At 36.9% G+C, this 22,162-nt stretch overlaps 1 protein-coding gene across 6 annotated transcripts in view; it reads right to left on the bottom strand.

The window, feature by feature from the left end:
- The window catches only part of LOC129774661 (furin-like protease 2), a 698,121-nt gene that overhangs the window by 32,198 nt on the left and 643,761 nt on the right, over positions 1-22,162 (bottom strand). For all 6 annotated transcript variants that reach the window (XM_055778483.1, XM_055778481.1, XM_055778482.1 and 3 more), the window contains 2 exons: positions 1,678-1,952; positions 669-945 (listed from right to left, as the gene is read on the bottom strand). In XM_055778483.1, the coding sequence (XP_055634458.1) occupies positions 669-945; positions 1,678-1,952 (552 nt within the window). The remainder of the gene's footprint in view (positions 1-668; positions 946-1,677; positions 1,953-22,162) is intronic.

Here is a 22,162-nt window from a genome sequence, read left to right as displayed (position 1 = left end):
GGGAAACATTAAGCCTCAAACAATTTTCCTGTATTCTAATGTAATGTTTAACGGCCAAATGAAATAAATTTATATAAATTTTCTAAAATATAATAATACAATTAGAGTGCCATTAATTATTTTCGTTCGGTTTCCTCCGTGGTTTTTTGTTGATTTGTACATTTACTGTAAGTGAGTATGAAGTACCTATACTGCTCAAATGATGATGAGAAATTTGTGAAACACCGATGACATGATTCATTGAAAAAGCCATACATGGAAGACGAACAAAGAAAGTTCAACGACTCTTCCTAGTGCAAATTGAACTACACATTTCGGAACCAAATTCATTGATGAAATTGAGAAAAAATTGATCATGATTGCGCTATGCGATGCAGTGACAGCAAGATAATCGAATTCGGTTCGCTTGCTTTCTAAAATTAGCTAAGTGAAACTACGTATTCCATTGAAAACGGTATGATTGAACTGAACGCATCCGACATTTCGACCATGCGACCATGCGGCAATGTAAAAATGCGACCCTCACATAATCCGACGAATGTTTGAAAAAAATAACGAACCTAATCCTTTTAAATTCATTTCAATGAGAACCTCCCCGTTTGCTAGTTAATTTAGAACCGGAAGGTGGCGGCGGTAGTCAATTGAATTCTCCGTCATGCAGCACTTACCCATCGGCACAGGTCGTTCGGCATTCACCGCTCTGCAGTTGAAGTCCCTTCTGGCAGGAGGTGCAGTTCATACGGGAAACGCACTGCGTACATGTGTGTAAACATTTGGCACAAACGCCAACTTCCATGTAGTACCCGTCGTCGCACTCGTTCACGCAGCGCTGGTTCTGGAGCAATAGTGGCGAGGCACACGTCAAACACTCGTGCTCGGTTGGGCCAGTACAGGTCTCGCAGGTCGAATGGCACGAATGGCAGTGCCCATTCTCGTAATATTCCGCTGGAAAATTGCACGAGACAAGAGAGAGATAGGAAAAACAAAAAAAAAACACATCCTGTTAGTAGCCGTCCGGCGATAAATTCTAGTACCTATTCGTTATACACGGATGAAAAACTGCGAGAAAGTAATTCAGGATAAATTTTAATCAACGCTAATGTACGTTTCTTCTAGGTAATTTTGGCTGGGGAATAAACCAGAAAAATACCAACAAGTCAGGTGAAAAGTAGAAAAAAAATAGAATATGATCCCGGTAATCAGCGGTATACGTATACAAGCAGCGCTTGATCGGAGCGCAGAAACGGCGAAAGTGCCAACACAGAACTGGATGCTCAACGGCGAAAAGGCCATTATTTCCACGATGGCACGAAAAAAAGAGTTGCTATATTATTCGTCCGGTGAGCGTAAATCCCCATTTCGCTTCATGATTCACTTAGCAGGTTCAACTAAAAAGTACCTTCGCTCAACGGTCTGGAAATTGTACGCTGGATGACAGCATAATGAAATGAAGTCGGGTAAGCGCCACTAAAATATTAGTTCACTTTTAATTCAACGAACACCGTAGGCGAAACGTCACTGGAAAACGTTTAGTAAAGCGAACGCAAAATCTAATATTTGAGGTAGCTTGTAAATTTTCAGCTGAACTTATAAAACTTTAAAAGATTGTGACGATGAACTCAAAGTTAGCTTATACATTTCAAGTGATTTGAAAACTAACATTAGAACCATACTCACATTCGTCACAATTGTTGCTCCCGTTGACGGTGCATCTGCCCTTCTTGTTCATGGTCCAGCTCTTGTGACAGCTAGTGCAGATCGTCCCGGTGCTGCAGGTCGCACACCCGATCGGACAGGCCATACACTCGTGGCGTTTCTTGTCCCCGTAGAACCCATCCGGACAGGCAGACAGACAGCGACCTTCGTGGGCGAATCGCCCGGCGCGGCAGAGAATACATTGGGATTCGGAGGACCCATTGCAGGTCATGCAAGACGAGTGGCAGTCGGCACAGCTGGAAAACAAGGAAAAATAGAAACATCGTAGTTAGAAAGGTCTAAATGTGATTCCGAGCCGCAGTAAAAAGCGTTTTACGCTAATTAAATATCTGAAACTAGTAATCTCTGTGTGTTTGTTTGATTTTATTCATGGCGGTGGTTAGAGCGGCTCATTGGTTCCGCAGCTTGCCCGGTCGGGTAGGATCGGAAGCTCACGTTCCGGAACGTCCAGGAGGAGACATAAAATTTGAAACGAGCCACACATGAGCAGCGGTGTAGTGTTTTTCCCTTTTTCCCAGCGCCAATATAACGCCAGGTTGTTTTTACGACGAGGTGCTATCTAAGTCGAAGTGGCCGTAAAGTTTAATAGCAAAACAAAAGGCTTCTCCCTCCACTTGAGTACCGTGAAATGAACGCCAGGATAATGGTGGCATCGGTCGTAGCTAATAAAACTGGGAGCTGTTTGCCGGGTAAGATGCGCAGCTTCCCTCCCGGGTGGTATTTACACTGAAAACGTGTACAGAAGTAGACATATTAAGCGAAAGCAAGATAGATCGTTAGATAAATTTTCACGCTCATTTGGAACACTTTATACATCATCCAACGATTGTATGTTCGAGAAAAACGCTTGAATGATGCTCTTTGTGATTCAGGCAGATACGACAGCATTTTCGATTGATTATAGCAACAATATCAAGGCCAAAACTGACCAGTAATTTGCAATAAAATCATACATTCTTATTATAAATGATATTCGAATTTGTTCGAGAGCTGGAGATTTGTTTTTGGTTTATAGTATCTCTTCTGGGTTGGAGGAAATCCAATCGAGAAGACCTTTTCGATAATTTTTGCACCGATAGAAGCTAATTTCGTTCAAAAGAGTTGTTTGTTTATTTATTGGGCTTAAATATGATAATTTCACTTGTCCAGTTTTTATAAGACCATTTGAAAATTTATAAGTATTATCAATGTAAAATTCAAACCAATTGGGAAATTTACATGTCAATAATTGGTAACCTTGCCATGTCGGTTAAAGGGGTTAGTACACTATAAACATCATAAAAAGTATGTGATTTTCTCGATTTTTTTCAACGAGAGAAAACATTACTATGATTAATCTGTCTTATTAGATATATATTAGTTAACAAATAAAAAAAATATTGGTGTCAATTGATTTGTCTCCTGAATAGCCGCAATCGGTTTGTTGAACCCTTGCAGCCAAAACCCTATAAACTGGTGGGAGTTCTACACGTTTTTATAGTAGACCGATTTCAACCAATGATTTTTTTACGTAATCTTAAATATATTTCCTGTCGTCGTACGTAGAATTTTTTCAAAATATTTAGTTTTGACGAAATGGCGACATTTTATTTTAAAAAGATTTTTTTTTTCATTTTTTCATTTTTTCAATCTTCATAGTGTAATCCCCCCTTAATAATCTGGAAAATTCGTGTTGGCATACTATTTACCAAATTTCGCCGAACGGATTTCTCGATATTCTCCCAATTCTTCAAAATTGCGGCCTTGAGTTCATCAACCGTCGTGTACTTTTTACCAAAACTTGATGAATTGTCTCTCGGGAAACATTTAAATTCAAGGATTGCTTTATTTGCATAAGATTTTGTGGTATTCGAAGCTGTTTTAACTATTTCCCGTTCAGAGAGCTTCGAGCTCTCTTCTTCTTACCGTATTCTTGAGGATTCGCCAAATAATTGAGCACTACTTGAAGGAATCGTCCAATCCGACGAGCAATTTCTCTGATACCAACATTTTCTTGGTGAAATGGATCGATTTGTCCTTTGTCTCTCCCCATGAGCATTTTTCCCTTCGGCATTTTCCAAATTTATCGACCAAAACAACTAAAACAACGGAAAATGTAACTGGTCTTATGCAAACTTCAAAAATACAAAAACATTTGTTCAACCTCAGCGCTTGTACACAAACATATGAAAATCATGCAGTGAATGGTAGTTGGCAATACCAATACACTAGAATATAAATTAAAGCTTTTTTGGTTCACAATGACACAAATCAGTAAAGCCAGCGCTACACGATGCTACGAACACCCTCGAATGCTGGACGCTCGATGATTCGACGCGTCGTGTAGTCGACTGACGAGCTACGAGCCTCCAATGTCGAGCGTCGAATATTCGCGTTGGAAGGTAATCCGTTCGTTGTGGATTACCTTCCAACGCGAGTGGCACGAGTCAAAAAAATTTTGTCATTCGTTGATTCGACACTCGATGACATTCGATACACCGCTACACGATTCGTCCGAATCTATCTATGACAGATTGGTTTGTTTACAAGTTTTAGATGAAGGAACTATGAAATTGGTTCATAAAATTCAAAATATTCGGCAAAATATTGCAGTTTAATAATGTTGAGTTCAAGCATTTTTAATTTACAGTCCGATATCAGTACAATTGCTACGGCAGCAATTTCAATACTCGCATCGTCATTCAGTTTCCTAACGTTTTTGATGGTAAATCAAAACAATAAACATTCGATCCAAATGCTCGCCGATTGTTTGGACCGATTGCATTGAATCGAACATTCACTTCACCGTGTAGCAGCATTCGTCACAACATTTGTCGATTCATCGAGTCAAATTTTTGAGTCCAACATTCGAGTGAAACGTTGGACGAATCGTGTAGCGCCCGCATAAGATCATCACTTGGTCTTAAAGAAGTTGGATAGAGTGTAGTGAAGTAAGCCGCTATTAAAATCTTAAGGTGAAGGTGGAACGAAGCCATTGTAGAAGTATAGGTAAAACCACGTGTTCTTATGGGTTAATAGTGTTTGTGAGAGAAAAGCAAAGCATACCCTTTGTTTAGATTTTTGCACGTAAATAGATCCATTCACTTATCAGACTATATGGCGCTTTACAGACACGAGTCTCAGAATACATTTGAAAAAAAAAATAACAATTCAGTACTGGAGTAAAATGTATGAACAATGTGTTCCGCTGACCAATTGCAAATATAAATATACAGCCATTTCATGTCAAACCGATATAGTGGTACTCAGATTTTCGTGGAAAGTGGAAATTTTGTTCTTTGTGGAAAATCATTAGACCCGTATTTTTTTATTTTTTTTGTTAGGGTGACCATTTCCATTTTAAGGTAGTCCGAAAAATCATTTTTTTTACACTTTTTCAAAATATTACTTTTTTCAAAAAATCATGACTTTTGAACTACTGAGCCGATTTAAATGATCGACATATCAAATTAAATCCAATTAGCTGGTCTTTTTTTAAAAAACACCAGAGTTGCAAAAAAATCAATTTTGGTTTCGTTATTAATGATTGTATTTGTTTTTTATGGTTTTCATGGTCTCGGGACCGTAGGCGTTGAACTTTTTTTACATAACATATCTCGAATCCAGAGAGACCTTTTTTTTGTTTTTAAGTTATGATTTTTCAAAGTTTACCGTAATTATTTCGTAACTATTCATTGTATTTATTATTTATAGCTTTCATGGTTTCAGGACCAATGGCGCTATATTTTTTCGTATTTTTTCTGAAAAGCTGAGGATTTTTCACATAACATATCTCGAGACCAGGGAGGCGTTTTTTTCGTTTCTGAGTTATGATTTTTCAAAGTTACCCGATGGTACCCGATGGATGGCGTTTTTTTCTCAAAAATGACTTTTTTCAAAAATTTATTACTTTTGAACTACTGGACCAATTTAGATGATCGACATATCAAATTAAAGCCTACTAGCCTTGCCTTTTTAAAAAGATAACACACTTGCTAATTAATTGGATTATAGTCACATAAATCCAGTCTAGTCGCATAGAAATATTGAACGAAAACTGAAAATATGTTAAGTTTAAAAAATCATAACTAAAAAACGAGAAAAACGCCTCCCTGGTTTCGAGATATGTTATGTGGAAAATACTCAGCTTTCCATAAAAAAATATGAAAAAATATGGCGCCCTTGGTCCCGAAACCATGAAAGCTATAAAAACCAATATAATCAATGATTACGAAAACAAAATCCATTTTTGTTTAGAGTGTAATATTTTTCAAACAAGCTTATTGGCTTTAATTTGATATGTCGATCATCTGAATCGGTCCAGTAGATCAAAAGTTATGATTTTTTGTATTGGAAAAAAAATGGAAAAAAATGATTTTTCGGGCCAACGGATAGCTTTGAAAAATCATAACTCAAAAACGAAAAAAAACGCCTCCCTGGTTTCGAGATATGTTATGTGAAAAATCCTCAGCTTTTCAGAAAAAAAATAAAAAAATATGGCGCCCTTGATCCTGAGACTATGAAAACAATAAAAAACGAATACAATCAATAATAACGAGAACAGAATTCAAATGCAGTATAGTATTTTTTCATGAAAGATTTGATTGGTTTCAATTTGATATGTCGATCATTTGAATCGGTCTAGTAGTTCAAAAGTTATGAATTTTTGAAAAAAATCATTTTTGGGAAAAAGAGGAAAAAGTTGATTTTTCGGACAACTTAAAAATGGAAGTGGTCACCCTACTGAAAAAAAAAAACAGTAAGTGGGTTATATCTATGGTATAACCGCAATGGTGACGTAGGACTATCGTTGATTCAGTGATCATTTGTTTGAAGTTGAATCTGAATCCATTCTGAATGAAAAATAAATGAATATTCGGGGGACTTCGAAAACGAGAGTCCCCGTTAGAGGTACAAGGTTTTATGCATCCAATATTGGATACGAAAATATCCTACTGATGAGGAAGAATAATCTTCAGATCTTTCCTGCTAATTGCCCTTGATTGAAAAATCACAAAAACAAATGTGTCGCAGTGTTACATGGTTAGAAAACATTAAAATAAACTCTTTCGCATGAATTTATCAATTCCCAGGGGAACTGGCAGAATATTTTTCAACAACGATAATATTCTTCCGGAATCTTCTCGATGCTGGATGGCATTTAAACGAAAGAAGTTCCGCACGTATATATGTGTGTATGTGTGTGTGTCGGGTGCTTTGATGTCTCAAACGGAACCGTTTTTCGGTGCTGATACTCTCTCGGTCGTCTTCTCTTCTTCTGATGGATCGGTTTTTCTTTTCTTCGATTCGTCCGAATCTATCTATGACAGATTGGTTTGTTTACAAGTTTTAGATGAAGGAACTATGAAATTGGTTCATAAAATTCAAAATATTCGGCAAAATATTGCAGTTTAATAATGTTGAGTTCAAGCATTTTTAATTTACAGTCCGATATCAGTACAATTGCTACGGCAGCAATTTCAATACTCGCATCGTCATTCAGTTTCCTAACGTTTTTGATGGTAAATCAAAACAATAAACATTCGATCCAAATGCTCGCCGATTGTTTGGACCGATTGCATTGAATCGAACATTCACTTCACCGTGTAGCAGCATTCGTCACAACATTTGTCGATTCATCGAGTCAAATGTTTGAGTCCAACATTCGAGTGAAACGTTGGACGAATCGTGTAGCGCCCGCATAAGATCATCACTTGGTCTTAAAGAAGTTGGATAGAGTGTAGTGAAGTGAGCCGCTATTAAAATCTTAAGGTGAAGGTGGAACGAAGCCATTGTAGAAGTATAGGTAAAACCACGTGTTCTTATGGGTTAATAGTGTTTGTGAGAGAAAAGCAAAGCATACCCTTTGTTTAGATTTTTGCACGTAAATAGATCCATTCACTTATCAGACTATATGGCGCTTTACAGACACGAGTCTCAGAATACATTTGAAAAAAAAAATAACAATTCAGTACTGGAGTAAAATGTATGAACAATGTGTTCCGCTGACCAATTGCAAATATAAATATACAGCCATTTCATGTCAAACCGATATAGTGGTACTCAGATTTTCGTGGAAAGTGGAAATTTTGTTCTTTGTGGAAAATCATTAGACCCGTATTTTTTTATTTTTTTTTTGTTAGGGTGACCATTTCCATTTTAAGGTAGTCCGAAAAATCATTTTTTTTACACTTTTTCAAAATATTACTTTTTTCAAAAAATCATGACTTTTGAACTACTGAGCCGATTTAAATGATCGACATATCAAATTAAATCCAATTAGCTGGTCTTTTTTTAAAAAAACACCAGAGTTGCAAAAAAATCAATTTTGGTTTCGTTATTAATGATTGTATTTGTTTTTTATGGTTTTCATGGTCTCGGGACCGTAGGCGTTGAACTTTTTTACATAACATATTTCGAATCCAGAGAGACCTTTTTTTTGTTTTTAAGTTATGATTTTTCAAAGTTTACCGTAATTATTTCGTAACTATTCATTGTATTTATTATTTATAGCCTTCATGGTTTCAGGACCAATGGCGCTATATTTTTTCGTATTTTTTCTGAAAAGCTGAGGATTTTTCACATAACATATCTCGAGACCAGGGAGGCGTTTTTTTCGTTTCTGAGTTATGATTTTTCAAAGTTACCCGATGGTACCCGATGGATGGCGTTTTTTTCTCAAAAATGACTTTTTTCAAAAATTTATTACTTTTGAACTACTGGACCAATTTAGATGATCGACATATCAAATTAAAGCCTACTAGCCTTGCCTTTTTAAAAAGATAACACACTTGCTAATTAATTGGATTATAGTCACATAAATCCAGTCTAGTCGCATAGAAATATTGAACGAAAACTGAAAATATGTTAAGTTTAAAAAATCATAACTAAAAAACGAGAAAAACGCCTCCCTGGTTTCGAGATATGTTATGTGGAAAATACTCAGCTTTCCATAAAAAAATATGAAAAAATATGGCGCCCTTGGTCCCGAAACCATGAAAGCTATAAAAACCAATATAATCAATGATTACGAAAACAAAATCCATTTTTGTTTAGAGTGTAATATTTTTCAAACAAGCTTATTGGCTTTAATTTGATATGTCGATCATCTGAATCGGTCCAGTAGATCAAAAGTTATGATTTTTTATATTGGAAAAAAAATGGAAAAAAATGATTTTTCGGGCCAACGGATAGCTTTGAAAAATCATAACTCAAAAACGAAAAAAAACGCCTCCCTGGTTTCGAGATATGTTATGTGAAAAATCCTCAGCTTTTCAGAAAAAAAATAAAAAAATATGGCGCCCTTGATCCTGAGACTATGAAAACAATAAAAAACGAATACAATCAATAATAACGAGAACAGAATTCAAATGCAGTATAGTATTTTTTCATGAAAGATTTGATTGGTTTCAATTTGATATGTCGATCATTTGAATCGGTCTAGTAGTTCAAAAGTTATGAATTTTTGAAAAAAATCATTTTTGGGAAAAAGAGGAAAAAGTTGATTTTTCGGACAACTTAAAAATGGAAGTGGTCACCCTACTGAAAAAAAAAACAGGAAGTGGGTTATATCTATGGTATAACCGCAATGGTGACGTAGGACTATCGTTGATTCAGTGATCATTTGTTTGAAGTTGAATCTGAATCCATTCTGAATGAAAAATAAATGAATATTCGGGGGACTTCGAAAACGAGAGTCCCCGTTAGAGGTACAAGGTTTTATGCATCCAATATTGGATACGAAAATATCCTACTGATGAGGAAGAATAATCTTCAGATCTTTCCTGCTAATTGCCCTTGATTGAAAAATCACAAAAACAAATGTGTCGCAGTGTTACATGGTTAGAAAACATTAAAATAAACTCTTTCGCATGAATTTATCAATTCCCAGGGGAACTGGCAGAATATTTTTCAACAACGATAATATTCTTCCGGAATCTTCTCGATGCTGGATGGCATTTAAACGAAAGAAGTTCCGCACGTATATATGTGTGTATGTGTGTGTGTGTCGGGTGCTTTGATGTCTCAAACGGAACCGTTTTTCGGTGCTGATACTCTCTCGGTCGTCTTCTCTTCTTCTGATGGATCGGTTTTTCTGCGCTCCCTCACAGTTCCAAACAAACTGAATGCGTTTCATGTCAGGTAATGAATCTCTTGATCCCTCGCCGTCCAGCTCGTCCAGCACGTTCAGTTCGTTCAATAACGATGTTGTCTTGTCGATGTCCTCACGAAAAATGATTGCGTTTCATGATGATGATGTTGAATTAAAGAGGCTTTAAGCTTTTCAGTTCATTCGCCTCTAACAGATTGCATTTCACCACCAGAATATCGCTTAAGTATGCTTTTTGTCCGTGATTGAATAGAAAGAAGGTGTGGTTTACGATGGTAAATTGGAAGGCAAACTAGAGGCGAATGAACTCTCTGAGTTTGAAACTTTCAGCGACTGAGCAATAATCGATCGAGAATTATGTTTTTCGCGATGCGAAACATTCTCCGTTGCGCGCGCATCCAATATTGGAAACGAACATATCCTACTGATGGGGAAGAAAAATCTTCAGAAGCTTTCCTGCTAATTGCACTTGATTGAAAAATCACAAAACCAAATGTATTTGGTCGCAGCGTTATATGTTAGAATATATTAAAATAAACTCTTTAGCATGAATGTATTTTTCAATTCCCAGGGGAACTGGCAGATTATTTTTCAGCAACAATAACATCTTCCCAGATTCTCTCCGATACTCGAAGCCCACCAGTGGTTAATGCTAACTCGATAACCACCTGTTAATAGCACTTAATTGAAAAATATTTGGTCGCAGTTTTACATGGATAGAAAACAATCAAATAAACTCTTTCATATTAATGTATTTTTCAATTCCCAGGGAACTGGCAGATTATTTTTCAGCAGCGATTAGACCTTTCCGGAATTTTTTCGATGCTGAATGGCATCAAAACGAAGAGTTCCGCGCGTGTATGTGTGTGTGTGTGTGTGGCGGCTGCTCCGAACTCTTCCCGGGGAACCGTTTGTGGCATCACTCTCCTCCTGATGGATTCCCTTCTGGCCTAAGGTGCACAAACAGGCTCTTGGTGGCACCGTTCATCCGCGCTTTCATGATAAACGAAGAGCTTCACCACAACAGCGACAACATGCTCCAATCGCTGTTCAATTATAACTGAGTGGATTTCCGAGCGGCGCTCGCTTATATACCGATTGGTGATTTCAATAGCCTGTTTTGAAAGCAATTTTAAGGCTATTGAAACAAGTTTTTGGATCAAAAAGTAACAAGTATATAACGCGTAGACATTTTATCTTTCGAATGAAGTGTTTATCATACCATTTCGTTCAGTGGTTTAGGAGCTATTAACGCTCAAAATCTCGGTCTCCGGCGTAACGCTTTCGTTTTCGAAACTTTGATTTTACACCCCGGTATAGAAATGAAAGACGTAGTCCTACGTCAAAAATACGGGTCTAATGTTTTGCGATAAAGAACAAAATTACCACTTTTCACGAAAATCTGAGAGCCACTATATCGGTTTGGAATGGAATGACTGTATATATAGAAGGTGTATTTGCATATGAAGTAAAATTCTGACTATACGCGAGCGTAACATAGCACATTTATAACACATGCGAATTGGGGCTCTTCTGGAATTAACAAGTTCTTCCACGCAGTAACGCGATATTGATAATTCCTTAATATTTTCCTTCGTTGATCGTATTTTTTCCACAAATTCACGTTGGAGAACCTTAACCCTTCTTTTCGTTGGCCGAGGCATTTTGATTGAATGTAATACTTTTTCGTTTACTATTTTTGACAGCTGGGACAGCCGTGCAGTGTTCCAACCTCTGCAATACAAACTTACATTATAGACCCACTAAACGTAAAAACAATAGTTTTATTGATACCAACACAATTTTTTTTATTGATTTTTGACGTAGAACTACGTCTTTCATTAAGGGTGCCAAATCGGAAAACAGGTCACGTTTTTATGAAATAAAGTTAAGGTTAATAACTATTTTTGTCGATTTACATACTTAACGAATCGGAAATTCCCTAAGATTTGTTTAATATGCTATACATTAGAATCCCCTGGTTTGTAAATGGTTAAAATTCATGAAAACTTTAAGCGTTTCCATTTTCTCATACATTTGTTCTGTCCATTTGTGTGCTTTCGCGAACAGAGCTGTCAATAACGAGCAACTTATCGACGATCAACGAAGGGGAAATCGTAGGATTTAAAGTCTCCGTGAACAAAGAAAAGTAGAATGATGAAGGGGAATACTTGCCTAGAGTATAAACAGTGGATCTCGCCGAGGCAAACTTTCATTCGGCATCGGACTGTTGAGCAATGCTTTCGCTGCGCTTCGATCTAAGATTGGACCCCACCAGTGGTAATCCAACTTGGATATCGTCGTGTGATTTTTCAGTTCGTTTTTCGCGTTATTCGTATCGTGTGTTTTTCTTTCCGCGTCATAAATTGGACGCTTCGCGTAGTGTGTGATGAGTAAGAAGAAGAGGAAGGCAGGTTCGAACCCTGCAAAAATGAACGCATTGCCAGGGGCAATAAAATTTCGAGGCAAGCATCATCTAATGATGCACGCGATGTTGGTGCAGTGAAAAGCGCTCGCACTGAAGCGAGCCTTGACGAATATGACACCGCATCGAACAACAGCGAAGTTCGGCGACTTCGGCGCGTCGGTCGAAAATGTAAACGCCGTTACCCAGGCAGCAACCAAAATCAGGCTCCCCCCGCTGGTGGTGAAGGCGGTCCCTCTTGAAAAACTCATCAGCGAATTCGCATCGATGGGTTTTACAGCAGAGTACAAGCTGTGTGGCATAATTCATTCTTTCTCCAAGTTCCAAGTTAACATTGTTTGTTTTCCGTCATCATAAGGGCTTCGTTGGTGCCTTTGAGAATGCATCAATGCATTAAACTGATGTTATGGCGAAGCAGGCGTTAATGTTGTGCGCCAAAAAATTATTTGGGGAAAACCAAGCATCTCGAATCTTATTGGAATGTTATAAGTTATTTGGGTTCGCGTGCCAGTCGCAAATCTGCCTTCAACTAGGATTGCATTTGCGCTAATCTTGATCATAATGAAGCAATGCTACTGTTTTCGAGGTTGTTGATATTAACAAAAGAGTTTATTTCGCTTGTTTAGTCACCAAGAAAGTAAAAGTCGTTCTGGAATTTTGTATGTGATTAGGTTTCGCTCACCAGTAGCAAAACTTCCTCCACAGCTGCGCTTCTCTCGAGCATGAGAAAGTAATACAACTTTTTTCGAGTAATATTATATTAACAGAAGCGTTTCTTTTGAGAATAGCGCAACATGATGAAAAGTGTTTATATTCCTAGTAGTTTCAAGCCACCAATGTAATGGCTTTGTATGCATGTTATGGCTAATGCTTGTTTGGCGCTTGGTTTACGTTATACGAACGATGCCTAGAGGTGCGATTCCACTGAGGCAATGCTAAATAACATTTAGCATGATATTTAATACTTACAAGTGTTGTCACTGTTGTTGTTTCCAAGCGGTGCCAAAGATATATTGATGTAGTTATGAGATGTGGAAGAATGGTGCTGGTGCTACATGTTATAATCGACTGTAGCCGAGTCTATGTCTATTGCGAAAAAGCCCACCGGAATAGCGTTCGAGGTAAATTTTTAATGCATTGACATGAAATAAATTGCGACATACGATCTGCTAGTGTATTGTTTTGCGAGGGCAAGAATGAATTATCAATCAATTATCGTCAACTGATTCTACAATGAAAAAACCATTTCAAAGATTATTCTACTAAGCAGTTGTTTCTAAAATTTCACAGCATTATAGAATAATATACGAAGGTATAAACAAACGCCTTATATAAAATAACAGCGTAGTTCTACGTCAACAATGCGGTCGTGTCTTGGACACAACCTCCTATAATTTTTTATGACATGAAACGATATGACTCAGGAATAACATTTTATTAAGTGATTTTTATAACTGTATCGATGACGTTGTCTGGCATAAGTGTTGAAAAAATAAAGATGCTTTCACCAAAACAAACAAAACCGGAAAATGTGGAAAATTAAAAAATGAAAATTTAACTTTCAGAACTCTAGCTTGAGTTTTCAGACGTTTTTCACCATACATTTGCGACATAAGATGAAAATTTAATATCTTGTGAGTAATCGATTAGAGTTTGATTGATATTACTTGGTGGGAAGTGTGTGAAAACAATCATTCTTTTCACACTGTTTCGCTAAATTATTGATTTTCCGGCGAGGGGTGAGGGAGGGAGATGAAGAAATGAGCGCCATGAGCGTCTGCTCTCCGGAAAAGAGTACTACCAATAATCAGGGATAAACATCGGATTGGAGCCATCGACAGGGATCTAGGCGACGAATTAAAGATTACAATTGGAGACTCGGCACTTGAAACTGTATATCGTAGAATCTCCCGAGTGGCAGCAGGTTACACTGCCTGATCATCACCGAAAAGGGGAGATGGTACGGAGGATCGAACTGGACACCGGCTTCATCGTGTAGGCCAAGATGCAGAGTCGTGTAATCAAGTGGCTGGTGACCAACAATATTATGTGTGTGTTGAGGATTAAATGTTTTCACTACAACTTTTCTACAACCATAACATTACGTTTATCAACGCTGCCTGCAAAATATTCTCCCAAACCATATTTCGACGTCTATTATCATTACCTAGCAGGTTCGAGATCCGGTACAAGACAAGTTACATCCATGCTACAATCGATCAACTCATTTCAATCCGACAGAGTTTGCAAAAATGTCGTGAGTACAACGATCCTACACATCACATTTTCATCGACTTTTAAGCAGCGGATGATACAGTTGATGGACAGCTATCCTGAGATCATGTACGAGAACGAGGACGAGGATAAACTCACTCGTTTGATCGAGGCCACGTGTTTTTTTCTTGAAGGCGCATAAACCATGAGCTGCTTGGAGATAACCTCATTGTATGTCTGGCAAAAATAAGTAGATTGTGGCGTACCAGACACATCGCAAGGGCGTAAGGACGACAATAAAATACATGGACAAAGTTTTAGATGCGATGGTAATGGGCAGTTTTTGCAGTGGATGTACCGGGTGGTAACTAAAATTTTGATAATATTTCTTTCTCAAACTGTCAAAAAAGACAAACATACATGAAAAAGATCTGATATATTGAAATTAAGAATACATTGTCCATTTTTCGGAAAAAATAGTGAACATTTAAAAACGGTCCGTAATCTTCGATTGGGCGACACTGAGGCAGATTTGTCGGGTTGAGATTTTTGAGTACAAATGGGATCGAATGGTTTCAGGAAATAAAAATTTCTTCAAACATTCGTTCTGCTATTGACACCATATATTCATTGGCTTACATATTTCGAGTTAAACATATGTTTTACTATACTCGTAACGCTTGAAATTCCTCTTATTTTCCTCTTTCGTTTCGTTTTTTTCAAATGTTTTGAATCAATAACAATCCTAGTTCTGCAGCAATCAATGCGGTCCGTTTGTAATAATCAGCAAACAATGAAAAACAGAGATGATAGAAAAATCGTTATAGAAAACGTATCTTAGATCTTTTTACGTTGAAAAGATGACAAACTACTGCTAATTAGATCAATGTAGCTATGAAGGCATAAACAGAGAGATGTCGTTTCAATAACGATGCTTGCAATTAAACCCACATGGGCAGGTGGCTTTTGCATTTTTATGTGAAAAACTTGAAAGAGTTGCCAACAAATAGGAGGGCTGGTTGGGTAGATTGACCGATTGGATGTCAGAATAGAAGGAACGTGGAAGATGTCGAATGCTGCTTTCAGGGAAAAAAGCAACAGGCTAAATTACTTCCATCTATCGAGATATATCTACGATACATATCTGTACGATACACGATGGACTGTGCATGTTGTAATGATGCCGGAATCAAAATGAATCAGAAGAGGAAAGGGCAGTAAATGGAATCACAGGATTGAGGATGTACGATGTCAGCACCACAGTCATTGGCGATGAGACGTACCTTGAAAATGCAATTTTTGTGTGTCTCTTAATTATGTGAATTCTGAAGATAATTTAATAGAATGAAGAATATAATCATACCGAATACTTCCTGTAAAATTTTGATCTCCAAATTAGCGATATTTGGTGTGATCTGTAAAACATCAACTTACCTTTTTATATTTTGGGTGGCTAGACAGTCAAACTGCTACGGGTTCGCTTAATAATGTGCAGTTCGTAGTGGACCTCCTCTTGTACTGATCTCGGTACAGATAATCTCAATGTCAAAGTAACTGTTTAGTTAGGATCACACTGAAACGGCTGTCGAACATTATTTACCTATTAGTTGACAAGGGACATTCCTTATATCTGAATGTGATCCAGAATCCTTCAAAGTTGTTGCACATGTTTTCCCACATCTATTCGATTCACGAACCAATAAAATAATTGAACATTCCGCAAGAGAACAATCTTCTCTAGCGAAACAAAATATCAGTACTCGTAATAATTTGCTCTCTACAACAATGGAACTCGTTGGTTAGAAGCTTATCATTTTGTTCACTAATGCTGAGTGTTTTATATTATTCTATTATCGAATTGTGATATACGGCTTTGTGTCAGAAGTTATCTGAATGGTTTCAATTTACATTCATTTTATTTAGCCCTATTGTACATTTTACTATTTTAATTTGTTTCCACATGTGATACAGGAGGATATATATTTGATATGTTTTGAAGAAGTACAAATACGATACCATACATCAGCCGAGGCAGTTTATGGAGGCTACCACGATCAACTTCAAGATTCGTTTCCGGGAGATAGATCTGTGAATTGACTGAAAGTTACGGTTAAACAAAAACGAACTGGAAACTGGAAGGTTCTGGGTTTCCATATTGGCGCTAATTCGCCTACTGTAGCCAATGTTAAGATGACACCATGGACATTAAAATGGTCAAGAACGTATGAAAGCATTTTCCAGTTAGTGTCACAATATTGTATAAGTAACACACAGCGACGAAATAAAACCCAATTCTATATACAATATTGTAAGTAAACAGGAAAACTATCAAGCAAGATTCATTTTTACGCGACTTTTTTAACGCGATTTTCTTGAAATTACGCGATTGGCACCGCCTATCGTCACCTCGTTGGGAAGAGAAATCCTGCTAGAGCACGTGCGAGTTGAATTGTGGCGAGTGACGGGGAAATCTTGTTTTACGCGATTTGATCGACATTATGCGATTTTTATTGCGCTAACGCGTAAAAAAAAAGAATTCAGTGTTCTCTACAAGCGTTATGAATTGGGGAATTTTTGGGAATATTTTCTATTCTAAGCGAACCATTTTGCACAATTTGACTGCTAAAGTAAAACCTGACAGGTTCGAGATATACAATAATTTTCGAATGTTTTTTGCAACTTAAATTTGAATAACACAAATGACGAATTTCATGCCAACTCGCCTTAGGAGCAGGTATAACCATCTTAGATAGCATTGAAACGTTATGGGTGTAAAGACATTGGTCATTTAAGCAACTTTGCATACTTGAAATGTTAAAAAATATTCAAGCGTAAATTTTTAATGTTTTTTAGACCTTGACTTTGGACAACTTACTAGGCAATGCAAATTTTTAATGTAATTTTGTAATTTAATGCAATATTTATGTTAAGTTAATTTAGATACTAAGACTACCATTGGGGTTTCTATCCTGTTGGTAATAAATAAACAAACAAACAAACACTGTAGTTTTCGTCCCAGGTTTGCCCGATGCTCCGTTCCGAAGATACAAGTCAATTAGTGGACCTAAGTCTTTGCTTGCGTGGACCTAAGTCTGCAATATAATGGATGGATATATCTAAATTGGTTTTCGGAGTGGTTCTATGTGCATTTGTCGATCAAAGATTCGAGCAACTTGATTCGCTTACTATCGCGACCAGAGCGGTGGATTTGCAATGTTGATGCATACAACCAAAAGTCAATAGTTTTGGAAATTGCTGCAGATATAGCAACTAGTAACTTCAATGATGGTCTATAATGCTTTTTGGAGGTAATGGAGGTAATATTTCCCAGATTCGCCACTAAATTTAATGTCATCATACGTAGGACTTATTCAACATTTTGAAAAATAATAATTTGGTGAATGTTTTTGTCTCGAATTTTGAGGCAAACGCATTTTTTTACAAAAACTGTCACCATTTTGTTAAAAATCAATATTTTGAAAAAATCGTACGTACGACGATAGGAAGTATATCCAAGATCACGTAAACAAACAATTGTTTGAAATCGGTCAACAAGAAAAACTTGCAAAACTCCCACCGGTTTACAAGGTTTTGGCTGCAAGGGTTCAACAAACCGGTTGCAGCTATTTAGGGGACAGTCCAATTGGCACTAATTTATTTTTTGTTTGTTAAATAATACATACTCAACAACACTGTGATATCAGATTTGTCGTCCTAGGAGTTGGCAGTACAATCTCAGATAGCAGCGAAACGTTGTGGGTGTAAACACATGGGTATTTGAAGCAACTTTGCATACTTGAAATATTCAAAAAAAGAATGAGACTACTTTTTTTAAAAAAAGCCAAAATTTGTTTCTTCATTTTTTACAAAAAATTTTAATTTAAAAACTATAATAACTACAAAATTCAATTCAAAGGATGAAATGTAGGAAATTATTCAAATGTAAACAAAAATGTAACGAGTAAAACATTATTTTTTTCAGTGTTCTCCATACGAAAATACCCTATATTCCAGAAACTATAAAAGATAGAAAGTTGACGTTTTCGACGAAAATTCATAGTTCAATACGATCTAAAACTTTGTCCAATACACTATATCACTATCTTTACTTTAAACAAAATCAACAAAGCATTGATTGCTCCACATTTCGATTATTGTGCATCTGTGCTATTTCTCGCAAATAAGAGCCAAATGAAAAGAATGCAAATTGTTCAGAACAAGGCCATGCGCTTGATATTGAGATGGGATCGACTTACTCCACGAAGATTTATGCTTGAATGCCTACAATGGAAGTCAGTGGGACAGCGTATCAAATATTGCACTCTTACTTTCATAAATAAGATGATTAGCGGTATGACACCGAACTATTTACAAAACACGATAACATATGGAAGAGATATGCACCGATATAACACAAGACAAGCAAGTGATCTCAGAACCATGATCTTTCGAATGTCATGTATCCAAAACTCACTTTTTTATAAAGGATATCGCCTGTATAACACATTACCAAATGAAGCAAAGACAGCAACAAGCCACCGAATATTCCGTAGTATTTGACATCAACTTAAACAATACTTGTGAAACCTTCAATAGCTTGAGTCCGCACGCGTTGGCAAACATAGACAACTTGATATAGAACATATGCAAAAACCATTTTTTTTTAAATGAAATTATTCAAATGGGTTTAATGTGGAAACCTGAGGTAAGCTAGGGATAGCTCAGTCGGTATACTTGTAAATTGATCTTCTTAACAGATAATTATATCAAGACTTTTCGATGTTGTGGCAGATCTCATTGCATTCATAAAACGAAGAAATTATTGTCTTTTGTGTGTATGTGTGTCCGTGTGTTTTTCATGTCAAGACTATGGTGACGGTGGTATTTTTTTTTGCTTTTATATTTATCTTAATTAAAATTAAATATTCAATTAAATTTAAAAAATAATTGTGAAGTCTGCAACAGTTTGAGCCAGCGCGCGTTGTCAAACACAGAGAAACGTGAGATTGAACAAAAGCAAAAGAATTTTTGATCGAATAAAACAAAGTCATTCCAAGGGGTTTAATGTGGAAACCTGTGGTAAGCTAGGGATAGCTCAATCAGATATCAAATACTTTTAAATTCATCTTCTCAACAGATAATTAATTAATAATTATATCAAGACTTTTCTGTGTTGTGGAAGATCTCATTGCAGATTCAGGTTGACACGTGAATACCCCAGGTTGAATGTAGGGCCTGAAAGATCGGCTGGAATTAGGTTTAGGTTTGCTCATCTGTCTGGTCTCGAAAACGATTAACAGACCGTTGTCGGGTATCCAGTGAAGCGGGATTTTTTTGTAAATTCAAGGCTAATGCTGACATAGGTATTGGGTTCAATTCCTGATCGGTCAAGGATTTTTTCGGGTTGGAAATTTTCTTGACATGCCTTGGGATATGTAAAGTAATGGGCCTGAAGTATCGGTTAGAATTAGGCTTGGGTTTGCTCAGCTACTAGAACTCGGAAACGATCTCAATTGCAGGCCGTGGCCGGGGATCTGATAAAGCGGAATTTCCCTTGTAAATTCGTGGCTAATACTGACATAGGCATTGGGTTCAATTCCCGATCGGTCTAGGGCCTTCCCGAGTTGGGGATTATCTCGACATGCCATGGAATGAATACTTTAGATAAAGGCTTAAATTGTTCTTTCGATTAGTAATCTATGTCTGCGGGATAACCAGTCCGTTTTCTTTTCAATTTAATGTGCTCACTGGTTAGTATGATGTAATAAAGAAATACAGTAACTCAATTATTATCAATAAGATAACTCGTCCTGCTCAAATCTTTGTAGGGGAATGAGGTGGGACCATCACCATCTTTTTTAAAAAAAAAACATAAATAAGATTAGTTGTAATTTAAAAAAAAAACATGAAAAAGTTGTTGTTCGAAAAAAAAAATTCCTGTAAAAGTGCCCATCTTCCGATATCGATGGACGACCCGACCCGTTCACTGTTATCATATTGATCCAGTCATAATTTGTGCTTTCTTCAGAATATTGCTTTTTCTAGGATATTTTGAAGGTGAACAGCAGTGTCTTATAATATCAACAAATATTCACGAATAACAAATATGATTCTATTTCAGTGTAAATGACTTTTTGTCTGCTTGAAACATACTACCCTCATTATATTGATGACAATAACAAACGAGTTCATTTTGTTCATATCGCTGATGCATAAACAAATTTGCTGTAATGAATGATTGCGGCATTGAGCGGGGTTCATAACTTCGCTGTTATTTATACTTTGAATATCGAAAGCAACAAATTGATATTCATCGCATTCGAAACGATATTCGTTCTGGCATTGATCTTGAGTCAAAAATCAAAAATAAAGAAATTAGAAATTAGAAATTAGGACAAACCATGATCAGAATTGAGATCATCGAGATGCATTAATTACATGATTTAGATATATAAATCTGATACAAATGGTGTGCAAGCATGATGTATACAATATTTGTAAGTATAACACTTACCAGAAAAGGTCTGAATACGTACCAAATAAACATCTGGTGATTGATTAAAAGTTAGCTCAAATGAGGGGCGCATTGACAACAATAGAAAAAGGATTTATTAAAGCTTTAAAACATGTGAATCCGTAAAAATATCCTGTAAAACTACTATAAACCATGAAAAGGACAATATTATTTATATGTTGGGAAACATTTGAGTACCTGAATTGACACAGGTGCGCTGAACTAGAGCATTCAAAAAAGTGAACGAACCAAATCATATTTTCGATTGGACAAACCAACAACCTTATGAATGTAAAAAAAAAACTCTAAAATGTTTAACGATATGTTCGTTTTCGGAGAGTGAATTCTATTCTTCCGTATGAAGTGGTCTTCCAAATCCTAAGACCATGTAGGTGTATCCATTTGCACAGCATGCGTAGAAGTAGAAGCTCAGCCTGCCGGAAAATCTGAAAACGGAACGTTTGAACTTTGCAGCGACCCCCACACCCTGGGAATCCGCCTTCTTGCGTTAGAAATCCTTTCAAAAACTTCCACCGACCGATGATACCCAGCGGTGTGAGAGTTTATGGGCCACGAATGTGATAAATTGTCATAAAAATATGAAGTGACAGGTAATTTTGGCGCTTTCCGCTGTTGCTACACGTCTGTGACCGACAAACAAAATGGCCCCGGTATATGCATATGTGTGTGGGTGGATTGTTTACGTTCGGCGTTTCCCTTCTTTTTTTTTTTGGTTTCGTGTGGCGTCGCATCACAGAGCTTGCAAAATGTTCAGCATGAGTTGCTGTAGATACTCGACGGCAGCGAATATTTAATTTTGTTCCATATTTCACAAATTTTTATGGCAGACAGTTGGTGCTGAAACTGCTATACACACTGCTGTTGTCGTTATTTTAATGGAAATATTTTTTTCAATGCTCTCTGATTTGAGTGCCCTCATCTGCTGTTGTTATTGTATTCGAGGTGGGTGGCGTTATTTTCTAAAGTGCCTATATGTGGTTGGTGTAATAAAGTGAACTGATCTCCATTTCAGCTGGAGTGTACACTTAACGGGCCACCAGAACGTATCCTGTTGGCTGAGCCATAATTACCATCAATCTTGGGGAAAGTGCTAAAGCGGAGCTTCATTTAAAAATCATTTTGATATGCGTTCCATTTCGAGCAAATTTGTTCAGGCAGGTTAGAAAAAGAATGGGAGAATGAT

This window comes from Toxorhynchites rutilus, chromosome 3 (genome assembly GCF_029784135.1).
Source record: "Toxorhynchites rutilus septentrionalis strain SRP chromosome 3, ASM2978413v1, whole genome shotgun sequence".
NCBI lineage: Eukaryota > Metazoa > Arthropoda > Insecta > Diptera > Culicidae > Toxorhynchites > Toxorhynchites rutilus.
Note: the sequence above shows the minus strand (reverse complement) of the source record. Positions and strands in the feature narration are given on the sequence as shown.